Raw genomic sequence first — 22,109 nt, forward strand, 5'->3', positions numbered from 1 at the left:
TACAGGCAAGACAGTTTGGTTTGCACACTAAATATCACCAGCAGGCATAGGACATAGTTCATGTTATTTCCTGCAGGTTCTCGCAACAATTGTTAAAGGATTACATTTAGAGCGGATGGTCTGGAGTCAGGCTACCTCTAAATCAAATATATGACTATACATTCTTTTAAGCTAGAGGTTAAAATGTTAAAGTGTGATATTATGTTGAGAAGATATTTAAGAAGAACAAAAATAGGAACTAGAGATGAAAGCTGAAGATGTGAGCAGGTGAGAAAATAAAACCTGACAAATTGTGTAAAATGAATAAAAGTCCACGTACAATAACAACAATCCAGGTGACAAGCAGACAATGACCAAGGAAACACAAATTAGCTGAAATACACCTAATACAGGAAATGACATCATCTAGGAAGTGTGTGTGTGTGTGTGTGTGTGTGTGTGTGTGTGTGTGTGTGTGTGTGTGTGTGTGTGTCAGAAAGTGGGGCTCCTGGTTTGGATTTGCATGTTAGGTTTTCTTAGAAAGTGTAACAGTTTGACTATTAATAGATTATACGATCCATGTGAAGACCTCCTTATAGTTGCTTGAACAATCAAAATTAAAAATGGATTTTCTCAATTTTTTATTTTCGTACACAATAACTCTGATTCAGCACTGGATCATATAATCATAAAGTATACATTTGGGCTGTGTCCTGAGGCTTCATCATGATGTATACCATGGCAACATCAAATCCAACATGAGACAGCATGTTTGCATCAGTTTCTCTGCTGAGTGAAATGTGTAGCTCTGGATAGAAGCAACGCAGGAACACAGGAGAAACTGCAAGAACACTCATCAATAAATAATTTCCAAGTTATATATGATCACATATCTGATACTTTGAGGAAGATACATGGTGTGTGTATGTGAGAGGAAGAGAGAGACAACACATTCCTCTGTGATAAAGGTTGGCCTCCCGTGGGAGCAGCACTCTGAGCCGAGGAGGAAGATACAGATTGTGTGTATAATACTACACAGGTGTGTGTTTCCACTATGAAAACAGCAAAATAAGATTAGTTTTCATTAAGATGGGATATCTACATAAACATGCATCAGTTTCCCCTTCAAGGAGATGAACTGTTGTATTTACAGATGAGTTTTTCGGATGTTTTCTGACCGTATTTAATTGGTAAAACAATGATTCATGTCATTGAGAAGAAAAAGATGGATAATTGTTTGGTCAAATCAAATATTTGGCTTGCAATATTCAGTTGTTCAGCCAGTTGGCTCACATGCACACACACACAAACACACACACAGGAACCGAGTCTGTTGGTGATTCACTGCCATCACATGGACAACCGATGCAATACAGAAGGATAGCTTTTAAAGGGTCAGCTTACCCAAATAATTAAATCAAACTTTAACTAACTTGCTTCTAGTTCCTTTAGTTCTGGTTCCATTTCCCAGGTTTTATTGTTGTGTTCCTCAGATTAAATGCCAATTCTATCACAAGATTACTTTTATTTGGTGCCCACAGGCTCTTTCAAAAGGAAAAACTCAACAGCAATGTTTATTTGCAGACACCTGGTTACTCTGAGTTTACTTCTTTGGGAGCCATTTTCATTGGAACTACTTCCTAACAAACAAAGAGTCTCTATGAGAATTGTCTGTCTGCATGTCCTCTAATATTCTTTTTAAATAATCTTAAATAAAACCGATGAAAACAAATGATATAAACGATTTATTGAAATGGCTCAGCCGAAGGTGCACAAACAAAACATAAATATAGATACTTATTACAAATAATGACACAAATGCAGATGCAACACTACATGTAATAGTAAAACTCTACATATATATATATATATATACACAAAACAAACACACAAACAGTCAGAACCCTGAGTCTGCTAAGAGCTTGTTGCATAGCACTTCATATCCACTAGGGGGGGCAATACGTTCGTTTTCTTTGAGTCACTTCAAGGCTGCATCAAACTCTTTATACAAGCTCAGGTGCAAACAGTCACTCTGTGTCCATGACATGCAGAGACACAATGTTCTGTATCTCTTCTTCTGAAACATCACAGCTGTCCTTAGCACTGCGAGAGAGACATTTTAATAACATATTAGCAGAATTCTGTGAAAATCAAGTACATAATAATGCATCATATTTAATAATAATACCCTTAGTTTCTGGTCATCTTGAAAATGTTGTTGGTGACGATGAGCTCCGTTGAAGCAAAATCAGTCAATTGTTGCAACATTCATGGGGCATCTGAGAGAGTTTAGGAATAAGAATGAGGTGTAAAAGATGAACAACTATTTAGAAAAACGAATTTTACAACAGACAAAGAAGGGGATCAAACACGCTTTTTATCGCTTCAGAAGTTTTGCCAAAATAGTACAGCTATCCTAAAAAAGATTCAAGAAAACTTTTTCATGCTTTTATTTCAAATACATTACATTATTGCAGTGTCCTTTTTAATGGTCTGTTCCATTTGAAGAAAAGACTAGTAGTGTAGTTTAAGCTCCACGTCATTGCTTCCACATATCTTTTTTGACACATTTTAAGGTTCTTGCACTTGTTTTGAAAGTTATTAATGGTTTACACTGGCCTACATTGCAGACTGTCATTTTATAATCCTTCTGCCACTGCTAGGTTTCTAAACACACAATTAAAATGCAAGAAAATAGGCAGCAGTACTTTTATAACTGTGCTTCACAATTATGTAATACCCTACTAAGAGCTATTAGAGAAGTGGGCTTTGTGAATATTTTAAAGAACAGCTGAATACATATTTATTTGTTATTTGGCTTATAATTAATGTCATACTTTTTCTCAATATATTCTTTACGTATTAGGTGTGTGTGACGACTGACCAGGACTGGGGGGGCCATGAAGTGGTAGTTGAAGGGGTAGTGCAGCAGGTTGAGGCAGGTGGCAGAGTAAAGATCTGCGTAACGCAGCATCTGGTTGGCAAACAGCGTCTGTCTGGAGCCGCTGCGCAGGAGGCTGCCCATCTGACCATAGGACATGTCCATCCTGTGAGTCAGCACCTGAGAACACCAGCAACATCAGCACAAACACCTGGACAGAGGGTAATAATACATCTGAAACACACATGGCTATCATACCAGTCATCAGGGTTTTGGATTCTGTTGCATACAATCATCCTCAAAGTTTTTAGAAGATTTTCCTGGTCTTAAACGTGCGCCAACGATGCAGGATTACTTGGCTTTTGACACTACAAAACTAAGGCTAAGAATAATTTGGGTATGATTATTCTGTTGCAGTGTACAAATACCAACACATGTCTCTTTATTTCATATGTTGTTTATGATTATAGATTACTGAAGTTTCCAACCCATAGATTTGGGCTTTTATTAAGACAAAATCTTTATATCCGTCATCCAAATAGAGCCTAAATGTGCTTACACATTTCTAAAGCCAGTGTTGCTGTTTTATTTAAACCCTTCAATGTAGGAGCAACTTAATTAACAACATGGTGCATCCATGTCGTTCATCTATCTATAACTACCAGAAAAAACTTGAAGAATTACAAAATGTAGATGTGTTTTAATACGAAGAGCTCACTTTCCTTCTGGTCTGAATGGCAATGATGTCAGGACACTCCTGACTGCCGCTGTCCAGATGCCTGCAGACGACCAACACAGGGAAAAAAAGAGTTAAACATTTGTGTTACATCGGTCCAGGGTTGCGGTCCAATAGTCCAAAAATCAGCTCCTAACGTCTAACCTTATCGTCTATCCCTTGACCTCTGAGTGAAACGTCACGGGGTTAAGGGATAGTGGATAGGAGAATTCAAAAGGACTTAGGAGAGTACTTAGAGAATCCGAATGCACTTTCACTATCTGACGTGTTTATGATGCGCCAGCGGACGTCATAAATGTGCGTCTGCTGCTATGGAAACTACAGTTTTCTATACAGCGGACTACAACATGGATGTTTAATAAGAACGAGGGACTACTGTAAACTCATCTAGAGACTCTGCACCGTGCTCTGATGCTGTTGTTTTATGCTTTATGAACGTGGACAACAGAGAAACATATTCTTCATGACCAAAGTTGGAATTGAAATAAAAAGGAAAGTGAAACTTATGCTGGTCACCCTCTCTCTCCGGTTCACATGAATACAAATGATCCCAATACGTATGACTGTATGAAAATATCTTAAAATAAATACTGTATTTACTATAAACGTTAGTCCTTAACATCTATCACTGTGTATATCACCATTCAAACATATTTTAAAAGTTGAACAAACCCTACACAGCTCAGTAAACACTGTGAAATGATGACTTTATTTGATCATTTCAGTAAAAACTAACGTTCATATTTCTCTTTTTGATTATAATACTGATGAACGTTCAAAACAAAGCACTTTGGCAATTTACCACATACGTTTTAAAATGCTTAATAAGCACCGTAACTTTCATGATATAATTTCTCGGTCATAATCGGTTGTTTCCGTGAACGGCCGACTGTTGTGTGACGGCAAATGCTGCGGCCGCAAGGCATTGTGGGGCAGCATTTTCTCCTCTCCTTTCGGTTAGGGAGGTCCAGTGGTTCCTAAGCTAAAGGAGGTTATAAAGGAAGTTTGAAACCTCCTTTCCTATCATAGATAATTGGAACGGCACTTATCATGGCTGCCACTGACGTACTTCCGGGTAATTTCACTCGGTTAGGAAGGTTCCTAAGCTAAATGGACTATTGGACCACAACCCATGTTTATGAACAATAACATCCTGATGTCATGGCAACAATGTTTCCAAAATGTAGTAAGTGATGTCATGTGTTGCAGCTTAAAACAATAAAACTCAACAAAGTCATGAAGTCTAGTGTAACACGTATTTGTTTTCCTTTAAAAACACATTATCACTTGTCTGTTCTCTATGTTTTAAAAACAGATGGACATAAACTCACTTGTAGAACTCAGCTAAGAAGAAGTCGAGACGTTTCAGCTCTTCAAACATACCTGCATAAATCAAAATAAATAATCATCAGTGCTTGGAAACAACCTCAATCCAACCACAATGTTTCTATTTGTTCTCACTCTGCTTCTTGTCCCAGATGAGCAGCTCTTTGTTGAGCTCCGGTACGACCAGGAACGTCTTCCAGCCCTGACGCTTCTTGGATTTCAGGATGTCACCAAAGATGTGGTCGCCAACGTAAAGGATGTCTTTACCTTTGACCTCCAGCAGGTCGCTGATGAGGTCTGAAGAGCCTGCAAACAGTAAAGAAAGGGCTTAATAATGAATAATAAACACTACCCCTAATGAACAGCAAAAATTGAACCACTGAATTCATAGCATTTACATATTTAATTACCTTCTTCATCTTTTTGACTTCTACTCTTTGACATTTCTAGAAGGTACAAAATGTGCACTGTTTGGGTTCACATATACAGATAGAAAATCAAATCAAGTTTTATTTATATAGCACATTTATAAACGATTTTTGGTCGAGCCAAAGTGCTGTACATATAATAAAAATAGCCTACTTTACAGCAAATACAATAGCACAGATTGTTCAGAATATCAGTATGAGAAAAAACGACACCCTCTATCCTTAGACCTATAAAATATAAATCTCAACCAGCTAACTCACTATGAATAAGGAGTGAGGAGATAACGTTTATAGCATTGTTTAAACTATTTTACAAAGCTTAACACCACCAATAAATTAAGCAAATAAAAGTACATTAAATTGACTTGAAAAATATAACTAGGTAACAATAAATAAAAGCGTAACATTCCAACAACATAGATGAATAGGACTTTCAAAATAAAACATTCTGTAAAAATCCATTGTTATTTATTACTTCAGTATATTTCATGTAAGAGTTTAAAAAAAACAATAATGAATCAATAAAAACAAGTAAATGAACGTCACCTCCGGAGTACACTGTTCCATGTTGGAGGTCTCCGGTGTACGTCCCGATCCGAAGCTTTCCTGTGTTCTAGGCATTAAATACAACATATTACCAAAACCTGCTCAGTTCATTGACACTACCATGTAACACTTTAATATGAAAGATGGTTTTTTTATACCGTGTCCACTTGTCTCAGCACTGTCCCCTCTCCAAAGAACAGAGGCTTTTTAGTGTCCACCACGATGAGGTCGAAGTACGAGCGCCATGACTCCTTTTGATTTCCAGACTAAAAATGAAGCGTCATGTTAAATCTACATAATCCACTTAATATCTTCTGAATATTAAAAAATAAAAGTTAAACCGTATTACCTTAACATTACTGTCAAGCAGGTATTTCATAATTGCCTTGATAAAGAAGAAGAAAAAAGCATTTAATGTCTTCACTCTTATTTTCTTCACTATATCTGTAAAGCGTCTTTGAGCACCTGTAAAAGCGCTAACAAATTAAATCTATTATTATTATTATTTCATGTAATTGGACGTTTAGTGTAGCCTATCTAAAGCAGGGGTGGGGAACCTCCGGCCCCCGGGCCGAATACGGCCCGCGAGACCATTTGGTACGGCCCTCGAGCTAATTTATAAACACTCCTTGAACACAACATGAGCCTCACCCCCCGATTCCACCGGGTCCGTCTGCGTCGCGTCACGGCGGCGCCGCGGTTTTGGTCCGGCGTCATACCCTACCGGGCGCGTTTCAGAAGCATTTCAGAAGCGGAGCGTCTTGCCTGCCGGCTCGCAGTTTTTGTTGATTTGGGCATATTTTCTGGACAGGCTACTTTGTACAGACAAAGTTAATAATAATTGTAATATTCCAGTTATAAACGACATGAATCAAAGATGTGTTGCTGTATTTTAGTGGTAAACATTCATCATCATAATTATTCTATATAATTTACACAGTGCCTGTAAACCGGAGGAGAACGCTGGCATTTCCCTACTTGAAAGACTACGGAGGGACAGGGTCTGCTAAATTAGTTTATTTTGGGGATGGGCCGGATGCTCTGACCGGTCCACAGCCTGCCCGACGCCACTGCGCGTCGCGTCGAAAAATAGACTTGAATCCTATTTTGAGCGGAGCCCAGCGCCGAGACGCTTCTGGGACGCTTCTGAGCCGTAACGCGGCACGTCTGGTGGAATAGCACCCATTGAGAGTGGCCGCGATCTTGGCGAATGCCGCCGTACCCCCAAAACACACCAGTAGCGTCTGCGCCGCGTTACGTTGCGGCTGCGCCACGCTGCGACCTCCTCCTGCGACAACACCAGAGTTGGGTGTAACGCGTTACAAAGTAACGCGTTAATAAATAAGTAATTAGATACCTTACCGTTATGCGCTCATAAAGAATGATAAGAATAATGCGTCTAGAACTGGTTTAATTAATTAGTGTATTTACGTTTCACAGACTGTTAGCTTGTTGTGGTAGGCTGGTAGCCTATTTTAGAGCATATAAAAAGAAAGACTTGTGTTATGTCTTCCTTAATGCAATAGTAATTGGGGGTGCAAGTGGAGTCTCGCAGAGGCAAAACTGTGGCGCGCTTACACTGTAGGTGCGCCGCAGTCTGCGTGATCTGCCTGTAGGGAGGGGCGGGCCGGCCCTGCGAGTAAAGTAACGAGTAAAGTAACGAGCAAAGTAACGAGTTACTTTATCTAGAGAGTAACGAAGTAGTGTAATATATTACTTTTTTAAAAAGTAATATGTAATATGTAATATATTACTTTTTTTTAGTAACGACCCCATCTCTGGACAACACACACCAGACGCGTTTCAAAACGTTGCGGAAGTGGAGCGTCGTGTGTGCAGCCTCGCAGTTGTTGTTGATTTTGGAATATTTCCTGGACATTTGTACTTCTACAAGTAAGTAGGCTATACGTAGTTAAATGGTTTATGTTTGTGTCTGTTTAAATCGTGTTTATTGTTGTTATTTCCTATTTTGTTGTGTTGTAGACTACAGACACAGTTAATAATAATTGTAATATTCCAGTTATAAACGACATGAATCAAAGATGTGTTGCTGTATTTTAGTGGTAAAAAAATATGCATTCATCATCATAATTATTCTATATATAGGCTATATCATTTACAGTGCCTGTAAACCGGAGGAGAACGCTGGCATGTATTCTCCTACTTGAAAGACTACGGGGGGTTAACCTTGTGGGGTCTGCTAAATTAGTATATGTGGGGGATGGGCCTGGCCCGGATGCTCACCTTTCCACTTCCTGCGAGGGGGGGGCTGCCTGCCCGACTTTACCTTACGGCTGCGCCGCGGCAAAAATAGGATTCATCCTAATTTTAGAGAAGCGCTGCGCCGAGCCGCTTCTGGGACGCGTCTGAGCCGTAACCCGGCGCGTGTGGTGTAATAGCACCCATTGACTAGAGTGGCCGCGATCCTTACGACCGCCGCGGCGCGGCCGTAACGCGACGCAGACGCTCCTGGTGTGTTTTGGGGGTAACGCGGCCGTAACGCGACGCAGACGGACCCGGTGGAATCTAGGGGTAACGTGTCATCCCGTGGTATAGGCTATGTCTCGTCCGACAGGGGTGTAGTACTGACGGAGAGCACCAGAACGTCGCTCCGGCACTTCCAAAAATTGCAGTAGGCATAAGGAGCTGTACAACACATGCCGCAGTTTTTGTGTGGCTGTGTCTTTAGTTGAAAGCCCATGGCGATCTGTCATACTGATCATACAGTCAATAACTTTGTTGTTATTAGCATCTGGTTAGCTAGCTATGCTAACGAATATAAGAAGCTTTTTCTACAACCAGTGAGGTAAAGGCACATCTTTATATGATCATTATAGTTATAAAAAAATAAGAGAATAAAGTAAAGAGGTATAAAATACTATATGACAGTAAAATAAAAGTTATTAATAAACAAGAATACAGTTTGAAATGGGAGTGATTTGTAAAATATCCATAAAGAAAAAGAAAATCTGCTTACAGTTCTGTTTCATATGGGTGTTGAGAGATGTATCCATAGATCTCCTAGTGTTGCTCTCAAAGTGCACCAGATTGATGCTTTTAACTTCAACATTTAAAAAAAAAATCTTCTCGTGGGAGCATGCCCCCGGACCCCTCTAGATGAGGTTAGGTCCCCCCCCCCACTTAAATCATGTTCACATGGATAGGAAACTAAATACATTTGCACACATCCTGTGTCCATATGTTTCCGTTTTGGTGGTCATGCCACAACCGTGCACGTGAATGCATACGCGAGTCATGGTAAGATATCTGGATTAAGAGGTTGCTTTTTCTTTGCACAGCATGAAAGAAAGGCGAAATTAATGGGCTGTGATTTTAGTATTTTTAAGCAAAGGTCAATCATTTGTACGGCCCTCGGAGGATGTTGAAAAAATTGAAATGGCCCTTGAGAGGAAAAAGGTTCCCCACCCCTGATCTAAAGGCTCACCTTAGTGTAGCTGTAGTCACTGTTGGTGGCGAGGAAGACCTTGGCCGTCACTTTGAGTCGGGTTAAGAGTACAGGGAGATTTGGCTGTAAGGAAACAATAATTTATTATACATTTCAACCTTTCATTTGAATAAATCGGTGCATATTCGTTAAGTTTACCCACATCTTTGATAACATATTTCTCCAGATTCTTGACAGTGCATCCCATCAGGGCTCCCTAAACAGCAAATGGATACAGCAAAACATTTAGAGAAAATGGCACACAATTCTACATATTCTATAAGAGATATGTTAATTAAATTCACCGTATCATGAATGAAGTCCATCGCATCTCGAAGATCCTGGAACATGCTTCTGTAGGACATAAACAAGTTGCCGTGCTGGAAACCTTTCTCAAGGCTGAAATAATTGAAACAGCAGAGAAAGAGTTTGACAAAGGATTCACTTCTTAATTTAATCAGAGGAAGAAACAGGAGGAATTATCAACCATATGAAGTCAACACTTACTTTGTGTATCTGGAGCATCTGGTGAAGAAGTCCACAAGGCAGGTGTAGAGGTACGTCTCTGCAGAGTGCATGGAGGGTCAGTTAGTGAACACTGATATCATGTATAAACATACTTCTGTTTAGTAATTTAGTTTAAATGCAAAGAAATTATAATTTAAGGGTTTCGATTAAGCAAAAATCCCATATTTCAACCTTTTTACAAGTGCATTTAGTACCTGAGAGGTTGAACATAGTGTTGAGGATGTAGAAACGGTCTGTGTCGTCTCTTTGGATGAACTTGTTGGGGTAGTATTTTTGAATGTCTTCTCAATGGATCACAAAGATGCACATGCACTGTCTCGGTGTCTGACCTCACCTGAGCCTGGGTGTACAGGTCAGATTTCACTAATAAAACATACATTTAGCATTTCTGTAATTCTGATAAGATTTTATCCTTACCTATTGAGGAAGGTGAAGCCATGACTGCAGACTAAAATATTCCCGTTGGAGTCCACCTTCAGGAGGTTCCCGTATTTGGTGTCGATCACTAAACCGCTGAGGGTTGGGAAAAAAGAAAAGGATGTGTGAACAAAGGTATCAAGACGTGACATTAACAACTTATCTGCTAAATATGTCTAGGGGGGATTTGATTATATTTGAAATGTTAATTTAAAAAAAAATGCATATCCTGTTTCCTCAAGCCCAAGGCTTTATGTTGGAAATGGTCGTCATTTTTGCTTGATAGTTCCTCAATTATTAATCAATCACAATATTTGCCGATTCTTTTTATGACAATCGACTTATCAATTAACTGACTTAACGTTTCATCTTTGAGTTTTTGCTTATTTTGAACAAATTATCATTTTTAATGCAGTAATGCCATTGTAATGTGAATGACCTACACACATTGTAATTATGGACTCAAATAATATATACACACAAAAGGTATATTCAAGATTCTGACAGTATAATTTGTAAAAATGATTTAAAGAAATTCCTTTGATTAATAATTGTCAATTGGACATATTACTAGTTTTTTGTTTAAACCAAGTCAATCCTGTTCCAGAGGCAAAATAAATACAAAAATCCCTTTTTCTTTTCATCTTATGTTTCCATACAATGTCAGATAAAATTATATATTTATTGTTGCATGAATTGATGTAAAACTAACCGAGTGGGGAAGCTGGGGTCGTATGTGGAGCGCAGAAGCTCATGAGGGTATCCGACAGACACCATTCTGTCTCTTAAGAGCACAAAGCCCATAATCTCATAGTCAGGAGACTTATACACTGCAAACAAACACAATATGTTAGATATACTCAATATGACAGAGTACAGATTCATAACATCCTCATGGTGACAACATTTTACACACACACACACACACACACAAAGGTGTTACTGTTACGTACTGGCCATCGTGTAGTCCATGTCAAATCCATAGCATCGGATGTTTTCCAGCGTCAGGTTTCTGTTGATGAACACCCTGAGATCAAACACAACACAGCTGAATTCTGCAGACACATGATCAGGAAAACATGTCGGAGCAAAAAACACGAGGAGTATTTCCTATCCATATCTGTTGGGGATCTACAGATGAGGTCTGCATAAGTTCCTCCAGAGGTTATGTACATGTGGACCTGAGGGGGAAAGGTCATCTAAGGTGAGAAGACCTTTTGGTTGTTGATTTAAAGTTGGTTTCTGCGACATTATCAGGTTTACTCATGGTTTCTCAATTGGTATTTTTTCCATCACAGGAACTTGAATTTCAGGACTTGTCTACCTTGTGTATCTTGTAGTTTAAGGTCCTGACCTCTTTTTCCTGCTTCTACAGAGCTGGGTGGTGAGTGAAGATGTTATCATTACCCTCAACTATCTCCACTGTTGTTTTAAATGACTGCAAATTACAAATAAAAGCATCCAGGAATAACTTTTTACAGACTGTTGTGTAACTGTACATGGTTTCCTGTGTCACCCGTTCCCAGATGCTTGTCTTTTATCAGCGACACCCTGACAGTCACAGAGGCTATCTGCAGCACCTTCAGTCTCAACCCTCCCTGACAGTTCATACATATAGGGTTGCTGTAAATAATTTACCTGGAAGCTCTTGTTTTTGTAAGTGTGTTGTTGCTGAGCTATGAGGATGCTACTCCTGTGATCAATCCTGCACCTAAAGGCTGATGTGGAGCAAGTGTTACTGACTCAAAAGTGCCTACTGGACAGCAGTAGCTACTGTACCTGCTGATTAAATCATATAAGTGATGGGGGGCAAAGCCTCAGAGGAAAGTGACTTGTGAAAATACAAGGGTGATTATTAATACGATACGATAATACTTTAATGTCAGTTCAAGTCTGGATATTTGACTTGCATCGCAGGCAGCAGCTCCATTTGTAACATCAATATGGACACTATACATACAAAAAAAACATTCAACATAACATCACAATCACTGATAGGCCTAATAATAGGTTGGTTACTTGTTAATTAAGTTTTCCAGACCTGAGCAATCAGTCACAGATTTAAAAAAACCATTTAAATCTGTTAGTTTGTTAATAACTAAGTTGATATTAAAAGCATTGGGGCTTAGAGGTACAGTATAACCGTGTAAGGCATTATATTGATCTAAATCAAATGGACTCACATCTGGTCAAAGTCTCTCTGATTGATTGATTGAAAAGTTTATTAACAGCTTGTATATTGGGTACAGTACAGTACAGCTCAAAACATACAATTGTTAAGGGGATGCAGACCAGAGAAAGACTTTCGTCTTGTTTACATCAGGGTCCCCCATTTCCAATTCATCATGTCATTTAAGACATATAAGACATATTTGACATACAGATGGCTTATTTACAATTTACATACAGGTGGTTTTTTACATACAGATTGCTTATTTACAATTTTCATTTTAGATTTCGTTCTAATACATCCTAACCGGACATTTAAGACATACCAAGTCTACAGATATACAGTTAGTAACAGAGTCTAAAATGCGAGTATATACATAGATGGTGGGGGGGGGGGGGAAGCTGTCCATTGAACGACAGGTTGAGATTTGTACCATTACCGGGGCCAGTTTTACAATGCTCTCCCCCGAAGGTGCTCTTTAAGAGAGGTTTTGAAGGTAAGTATAGTTTTACTTTCCTTTACAGTTGTGGGAAGAGCGTTCCACCTTGATGTGGCATAATTGCGAAACGTGTATTCCCCCTTTTTTGTGCCAAATCTGGGTTTCACATGATTTGTGGAGCTCCCTCTGGTGTTATGATCATGGTATTCCTTGACCTTTGGGAAGAATTTTGACATGTACATCATGGGTACCATAGAGGTGTAGTGGATCTTGTAGACCAGGCCCATTGCAAGTAGCTGTACTCTGTCGTCTACTCTAAGCCATCCTAGGTTGTCAAAGTGGGCAGAGGTGAGGTGGGTTCTAGATGAAAGGTCAAGCAGTAGTCTGACCAGTTTATTTTGCGATGTTTGAAGTTTTATTTGTAGCGCCTTGGAGGTGCTATGGTACCATGACGTGCAAGCATAGTCATAGTACCCTTGAATGAGTGCTCCTGCCAGAGTTTTCAGGGTGTTTTTGTTTACCAGAGAGGAGATCCGGTATAGGAATCCAGTTCTTTGATTGACTTTTTTTATTACATTGGATGCCATTTTGTCACAGGAGAGGTTTGCCTCAAGAATAGATCCTAGGTATGTAATTTCCTTCTTACTTGTGACAATAATGTCGCCCACTGCAACTGAGAAGTCGTCGGATTTGCTGAGATTATGTTTCGAACCGAAGATAATGGACTCTGTTTTACCCAGGTGTAATGATAATTTATTATCGGCGAGCCAGGTGCAGATTCTGCCGAGCTCGGAGCTGAGGGTTTTTTCAACCTGCAACCTGTTCCTGTCAGAGACCAGCAGGGCTGAGTCGTCCGCGAACAGGAACAAGTTGCAGTCACATGCTGATGACATGTCATTTACATAAATTAGGAACAGTAACGGACCTAATATGCTTCCTTGTGGAACACCACAGCTCACTGGGAGGGGATGGACAGAGTACCGTTTACCTCCACCATCTGTTCTCTCCCCTCCAGGTAGGATTGCATCCAGCTCACCGATAGTTTATCAAAACCAATTGCTTTTAGCTTGTCAATCAGAATGGGGTGATTGACAGTGTCGAAAGCCTTTTGTAGGTCCAGCATCACCATGCCACAGTACTTGCCCTCGTCCACCTCTTGTTTGATGTGGTCGCTCAAATAAAGAAGGCATGTGTCAGTGGAGTGGGATGTTCTAAAGCCAGATTGAAATTCATAGATTAGTTTATTTTCCGCGAGGTACTTTTCGACCTGTTCATATACTATTTTTTCCATGACTTTCGAGATGGAGGTAAGTATAGAAACAGGGCGGTAGTTGCCTGGGTCCAATTTGCTGCCCTTTTTGTGCAGGGGGGTTACTCTTGCAATTTTGAAGTCTTTGGGTACTTTTCCCTGTTTTATGGAGAGGTTAATTATGTGAGCTATGACTGGTGAGATGGCGGTTGCTGTGTCTGAGGAATTTGGAGGGGATATTGTCGTGGCCAGTGGCCTTGTTAGGTTGGAGGGCGCTCAGTTTAATGAGTACCTCTGCTGTGGTTACCCTTGCTAGACTGAAATCATCTTTGCGTACCCCTAGGTTTTTGTAGTAGGTCATGATGTGATCTACTCTAAAAAGCCCTGAGTGGGAGGGTAATTTATTCTCTTCAGCCTGGGCTCCTCAGAGGGTATGCTGGGTAGTTTGTCCATGGCGTCCTGTCAACTTTAGACGAAGCCTGCTGATGTTCTGTGTGTTCACATGCAACTGCGGTCTGCCACTCAGCACTTTTTGCGGCCAGTCATCAGAACAGCATTGAAATGGTCAAATTTACTCAGATTTTGTAGGCGTGTACATACGTGTTTTTCTCTTTTCCGTAGTTTACGCAGGTTGGCACTGCTCCCTGTAACTTGTTGGCGAGGTAAACGACTGCCTTACGCGTTCATCCGGCTTCTGTCTGTTGAATTTGTCACGCACTCGTCTTGCAAGACATTTCGCTTTTACCATGCAGATTGTGTTATCAGAGGCGCACACATGTGTCAGGGCTGCAGCCTGCGTAATACCCTAATACCAAGGAGTTCCCGATTAGTCAGACCCGCTGTGACTCCACGGTGTTCATCAAAACAACAGTTCAGATGTTTGGAGCATGCATTTGCTATGAGTTTGTTTGAAAGCTGCACTGCACAGATGTATCGTCAGCAACATATACTTAACGTATCGAAACTTCATTTATGTCCCATTGAAAACATCATAGCCATATGTGGAGCAGACCACAAATCAAAGATCAGTGTGAACAGTTATGGAAAAATAAAGGTTTCATCATCTCCATGAACATAAATCAATCATCAGGAAAAATCTATTTATTTGTTTTATTGCTCATTATCTTATAATTTAAAGGCCACAAAAGTTCTTCTTGTTGGATAGTGATAACAACTTTCTATTTTGGCAAGGGAACCTTTTCTGTTAAAGACTATATTCATAAAGCTTTGGAGAAGAGACACAGTTTGCTGTTTGCATTGCAATGTTTTATGTAAAAAGTTAGTATTTACAACTGTCGTTTCACCACTGCAACAGAATATTTGATCCTATACCGTCAGTACTGGTTGGCTCGGATGTGTTTGCATCAATATATTACATTAACTGCCCTTTATACAGTAGGCATACACTCTAATTACTCATATGATTATACATCGTAAGAAAAGGGTTATAATAACTAATTCAATGGTGTAAACACCTGTATTTGTGGGTTGTTTAATATATAATAATATGCATTTTGTGATGATAGTAAGTCAAATATCAGCCAGTTGTCATAATAAGTAATGCAGTAAACTTAAGTTGCAGGTGAACACACATTGCTTATACAAAAACACACAATGCAAACACAATTCAATTTGTGCTGACGTTTTTGCAACTGGACAATGGATGTTTTATCTGTTTAGCCGGAGGTTAAACATGCAGACCCCACTGATAACCAAGGACAAAGATGAACACAGTCTCACCTGTCAGAGTTCAACATAGGACTTAACCACCCAAAAACAATACGCAAAAGACAAGTAAAAAAATAGAGTAAAGCAACTGTTGTTACTCGTGCTGCATTGTTCATGTGGCTGATTTAATACATTTGACCGTTAAGTTTTATAATGGAATTTAATAAACTGTACGACTGTATGTAATTGATACATTTAAAGTCCTCTCAGTGGGATATAACATAACATATTCAGGCTAAATTATTGGGTTTTGTACTTTATGACCTGGTGATTGTGATCATAATTTGGTGCCCATCAAGTTTTTTTTTGTTGAGTTTTTCCTCCCTAATTTTCCAGATTTGTACGGCATCCTCAGAAACTCTGCTGCAATTTGGAGCCCTGTCAAATGTCTTCATCTCAAGGACTTTCAACTTCACTCACAGCCAAAAAGTGGTTACAAATATTTCAACTTTCACCAAGATATTAATGTGCTTTCCACTAAGAAGGGAGAAGCTTCCCCAGCTCATAACACGCCTATCCAGCTGATAATGCAATGGTATTCAAATGATTTAACGACTGAGTTGGTATTTCCAATGGAGAACGAGCTGACACTATAGCTGAGGGTCAATAACACACAAGTTAAAGTAAGATGTCATAATTAATTAATACTATCATTGAAATCCTTAATAAATGGTTAAGATTGTATTGTTGGTGAACAGATAATGAACATTACAATGAGGGCCTTGTTATAGTACAGAGACCTGACTTTTAAAATAAAAAATAAATAAAATATGCATTGGACTACTTGTGATTACAGTGTCTGATTTTGAAGAGAATCACTGCAGGTATGGCGAAGAGGATCTGTGTTGTAGACATTTACATGAACTGTAATATCAAAGGACACACAGGGGGGAGCTCTAACCACACAGCCACACACACAAGTGTCCCTGATGACATCTGTGGAAGTAGAGGAACGTTTTTAACTGTCATGCTATACAACTGATAGGCTGCTATGCAAGAGAGCCTTACGTTTGCTGCCTTGTAGCTTCATTGGTTGAACATTAACTATTTTTCCTGTTTCTTAATTTAATCTAAAGACTTCCCCATGAATAGAATAAATCAACATTTTGGGAAATGGGCTTGGTTGCTCTATGACAGAGTATTAGGTGAAAATATTGATAACACCCATCTGTAGGGTAAATGTGAAACTAAAGCCAGCTGCATGTGAGCTTTTGACTGCAAACAGCAGGAAGGGATTTGTCCTGTTTAGGTTGTAAAATCCCCATACCACTGCTTCTATAGCTCATGAATCAACACATTATATTTCTTTTGTTGAATTCATACACAAAGTTGGGTTTATGTCGAGTACAATTTCTTAGCCTTAACACCTGCAATTGCGTTTTAAATGTATAGTCTTTCCCACAGTAACATGATTGAAAATAAAGGTTTATTTCAAAGTTATTATAACTTATTACAATGATGACCAAAACATACAAAATATAACCAAAGTTGTAAATAGCACAGGCTGTATAACTAAAAGCTAACATCAGTATGAAAATTCTCACACACTGATGTGAGCAGGTTTAATGTTAGACCATATTAGATGAGAAATAATGGGAATGTCATGAACAGAGTAAAACAATTAAAATGACTGCAATGTGGCTGTGAAGAACTGGCTTAGTAATTGTGTAATATATGTGAGTATGCAAGTTATATAGCAATAAACAATTGAATATCTCACAAGGTAATTTAGCATCAATGATTTGCTTTTTCAGGAAGAAAACCAAAAACTAACGAACATACTAATTGTTTTTTGAGAGTCTCCGGGAAAATGTACTGTGTCACATAAATCAACAGATATGAAACCGTCATGGTAATAAAGACTTGAGACTTCCTCCATGTTGCCCCCCTACAGAGAGGACACCCTGGGTCTGAGTCCCGTCCACATGTGAGCTGTCACTTGAACCTACAATCACCTGACCCGTATCTTGACTCATAGTATACGTAACGCCGGAGACCTCACCTGATCCCAAGCTGCTGACCAATGAACCCTCCCCGAGGAGAGGAAGGTAGCGAGGGTGAAACCCACCACCCCTTGCAGCCCCTAGTTACATGGTGTGGGTCCAAATATTGCCAGAATTACATCAGTGATCATACATTTTGAGGTCAATAGCGATCAATACCTGGGTGACAAATGACCAAGGGAATGTAGTAATTGTAGTATTGTGATTAATAGAAATACAAATCAATTATCTGTAGGGTTAAATAGGGAGCCAGCAGTGTTAGGCTAGCAGAAATTAAAGATAAAGAGAGACATAATGGGTTTCCTTATACAGCATGTTTACCCAAATGGATGCCGCATAGAAATGGTCCCACCATGATCATCAATAGCATCAACACAGCTCCGAATACAGCTGCAAAATTGCCTTGGAGGATGTTTGCTTTCTGTGGAGGGAGACAGAGACTGTGTTAGAGCCCGAGGACATCATTAAAAAAAATAAAGGAAACAAGCTAAAAGTTTTATTTAATTTGTTTTCTGTTCTTGTACACTCACCTGCCAAAATGTGTATAGGTCTGGTTCCCTTTGCACTGAAATTAAAAACGTCATATACTGTATATTATGCCAATGAAGTTGTCATTGGGCAAAGCAAATACCATTTGTACGAGTGAGTACAGGCGGCTAAAAAGTTGCTTATTATCTTGTCAATTAATTTAAACCCTTTGGAAAACGGCATCCAATCAGACAGACAAATAAACCAAATGTAATTTATGTTACAATAATTTTTAAAAGACCTCAACAACTTCAATAGTCTGAGCACAAACACACAACACGTTAGAGTAGCTACATTTATTTTGCTGTTGGCAGTTAGATTCTATGCAAATCTCTCTTTATTAAGTCTCAAAATATTCCTTTAAGATACATCAACTCCTCTGAAAATCATGCACGTTATGGCGGTGATTTTAAACATTTGGTGGATTTGTAACCCAAAGTGATTACAGACTGCCTGATATCACATTGACCTAAGGAAGGAGCTGGTGACGGCTGTCCATGCATTATCAGTGGGAGGCTTCGGATGACACCTGCATCTAGATAGACCACTGAGAGACTGAAGACTCTTAAAACCTGCACAAGGACAGTCTTCTGCAGGAGATGAAAGCCCTCACAACTGCCTGAGGGGCTCTTCTTACGGCTTGACACAAGCAGAAGTGGCTGACACTGCATGAAAACAGGAATTATAAGCCATTTTCACACATCAACTGAATACATTTACACAAAAAAGTTACCCATTCAGAGTCAGAGAGAGAGAGAGAGAGAGAGAGAGAGAGAGAGAGAGAGAGAGAGAGAGAGAGAGAGAGAGAGAGAGAGAGAAACAATAGAGCTCAAAGAGGAGAAATTAGAGCACTGAGATCAGAGCGGGAAATATAGAGATGCGCTTCATTGTGCTCAGGAGGGGAAAGTTAGAACAGACACTTATTATAAATGGAAACTGTGGGATATACTTCGCCTGCCACAGGCGGGGGAGAGGGATGACTGGTTTTATAGCCACTGAAAAGAGAGAGGAAATGGGAAAGCCTGAAATTATATTGGAAAAGAGCCAAGCTAAATCCTCAGTCCAGAAGCTGTAACATCAGTTTAAAAACCTCAACCACCATTAATTTTACAATTCATATTTTTGAAAACAAAACAGTACCTAAGTGAGGTGGATTATGTTTTTAGCCGTTTGCTAATGGAGGACAATATGACACCCTTGGTATTAAAACACTTACAGTGCCTTGCAAAAGTATTCACCCCCCTTGGCATTTTTCTTGTTTCATTGTAAGTTTAAAACATTTAATTTAATTAGATTTTTGGAGAATTTGTATTATTTGATGTACACAATATGCCTACAACTTTGAAGATGCAAAACATATTTTTTATTGTGAAACAAACAAGAAATAATAAAGAAAAAGAGAAAACATGAGCGTGCATAACTATTCACCCCCCCAAAGTCAATACTTTGTAGAGCCACCTTTTGCAGCAATAACAGCTGCAAGTTTCTTGGGGTATGTGTCTATAAGCTTGGCACATCTTTCCACTGGGATTTGTTTGCATTCTTCTTGGCAAAACTGCTCCAGCTCCTTTAGGTTAGATGGGTTCCGCTCGTGTGCAGCCATCTTTAGGTCATACCACAGATTTTCGATTGGATTAAGGTCTGGACTTTGGCTAGGCCACTCCAAAACGTTTAAATGTTTCCCCTTAAACCACTCTAGCGTTGCTTTAGCAGTATGCCTTGGGTCATTGTCCTGCTGGAAGGTGAACCTCCGCCCAAGCCTCAAATCTCTGGCAGACTGAAACACAGTTTCCTCAAGTATTTCCCTGTATTTAGCTCCATTCATCACTCCTATTTTTGCCAGCTTCCCAGTCCCTGCCAATGAAAAACATCCCCACACCATGATGATGCCACCACACCATGATGCTGCCACCACCTTGCTTCACTGTGGGGATGGTGTTCTGAGGGGGATCAGAGGTGTTGGGTTTGCGCCAGACATAACGTTTACCTTGATGGCCAACAAGTTCAATTTTAGTCTCATCCGACCACAGGACCTTCTTCCACATGTTTGGGGAATCTTCCACATGCCTTTTGGCGAACTCCAAACATGTTTTCTTATTTTTTTTTGCGACTCTTCCATAAAGCCCAGCTCTGTGAAGTGTACGGCTTACTGTGGTCCTATGTACAGATTCTCCTCTCTCTGCTGTGGAGCTTACTGGCTCCTTCTGGATTATCCTCGGCCTCTTTGTTGCCTCTCTGATCAATGCTCTCCTTGCACGGTGTGAGAGTTTTGGTGGGCGGCCCTCTCTTGGCAGGTTTGTTGTTCATTTTAAAATAATGGATTTAATGGTGCTTCGTGATGTTCAAAGTTTGTGAGATTTTTTTATAACCCAACCCTGTCTCATACTTTTCCACAACTTTGTCCCTGACCTGTTTGGAGAGCTCCTTAGTCTTCATGGTGTCGTTTTCTTGCTTAGAAAGGCCACTTGCTGTGGTATGGAAGACTGAGGCCTTCTACAACAGTTGTATAATAATAATAATGAATTAATATAATAATTAGAGATAATGAGGCACTTGATTGCACACAGCTGAACTTTATATAAAGGCTTATAGTTAGGGCTGATTAGATTCAGCCCCTAGTTTTGCTGATATAGGCTTAGTTTGTCGGGGGACATCTTACTTCTTCCTTCTCTCTGTCTATACCTGTGTACTCTCATGTTCCTTATAACCCAGCTTCCCCAAATGTCTTTCTTTTTGGTGTCTATATACGCCGGGATCCAGAGTCATGGATGATCCTGTTGCTGCGGTCCTGTGTCCTGGATCGCGAGCCCTGGATCTTGAGTCGTGGCTGTGGTCCTGGATCATAAGTCCTGGATGGATATCCTCGTGGATTCATCTTCCTATTATACACACATGCATTTCCAAACATTTGGACTACCTATGTTGCAAATGTATTTTATTTTTTTTATGCACAATAGTAATTGTATTCATATCCAACACAGTCCATTACAAATGAAATAAAAGTTAACACCTCAGAAAAGGACAGGTTTATCTTAGTGGAAAACAACTGTGTGAAGCTCCATTGAGCCAAAGATCAACATTTGATGAAGTTACTTTTGTTTGGAGTCCTGCTGCTGTGACTCAATGTCTCACATTATCAAAGAATGCCAACATCCTTCTGTCACTCAGTTCCTCTTGCATCGTCTTCAAATGTGCCATCAGGGGGCAGTAGCACAGTGTGTGCCCTCCATGTGTTTCTGTATGCATCTCTGAGTCAGGTACTTTTTTCCCCAGGCCATCACAAAAACGCTTGGCAGAAGAAACGGGCACTCACAAGAAGTTGGGCCAAACTTGTAAGGTCCTCCCAAGTAGACAGAGTCATGGCAACACTTGATCACGATGAATAATGAATGACTCACAGGTTCACTTTACAAGGAGCTTTTCAGGTTCAGACACACACTCACTATATTTTCATTATCTGATGTTAGTCCAGGCAAGGTGACTTTTACCAAGGTGCTTTGCAACTCTTCTACCGCTGCTGAATATTTCCAGAAATAGTCATTGTTCCCTGCAAGTAATAAACTCAGACCTTTCAAATGTAGCCTAAATAAAAAACCATGAGAATGCAGAAAATCGTTTCTTCAACGGTTGGTGGGTGTAGTTTAGTAGAAAGAAAATATTTCCAACATGAAAACCGCTCACAACAAGGTCGTGGGTTATCAACAGA

At 39.7% G+C, this 22,109-nt stretch overlaps 1 protein-coding gene across 1 annotated transcript; it reads right to left on the reverse strand.

Moving 5' to 3' along the window:
• Positions 1-1,709: 1,709 nt before the first annotated feature.
• On the reverse strand, positions 1,710-14,597 carry LOC117537961 (cytosolic purine 5'-nucleotidase-like). The gene is made up of 19 exons (XM_034203433.1): positions 14,549-14,597; positions 12,470-12,482; positions 11,240-11,313; positions 10,999-11,116; positions 10,288-10,382; positions 10,064-10,156; positions 9,849-9,906; positions 9,647-9,740; positions 9,505-9,558; positions 9,342-9,425; positions 6,246-6,281; positions 6,055-6,162; positions 5,897-5,963; positions 5,058-5,228; positions 4,928-4,979; positions 3,579-3,639; positions 2,864-3,040; positions 2,168-2,258; positions 1,710-2,082 (listed from the first exon to the last, which is right to left on the reverse strand). The coding sequence occupies exons 1-18, from the start codon at positions 14,595-14,597 to the stop codon at positions 2,232-2,234; spliced, it is 1,431 nt and encodes a 476-aa protein (XP_034059324.1). The 3' UTR covers positions 1,710-2,082; positions 2,168-2,231.
• Positions 14,598-22,109: the final 7,512 nt, after the last annotated feature.

Source organism: Gymnodraco acuticeps, unplaced genomic scaffold, assembly GCF_902827175.1.
Source record: "Gymnodraco acuticeps unplaced genomic scaffold, fGymAcu1.1, whole genome shotgun sequence".
Classification (NCBI taxonomy): domain Eukaryota; kingdom Metazoa; phylum Chordata; class Actinopteri; order Perciformes; family Bathydraconidae; genus Gymnodraco; species Gymnodraco acuticeps.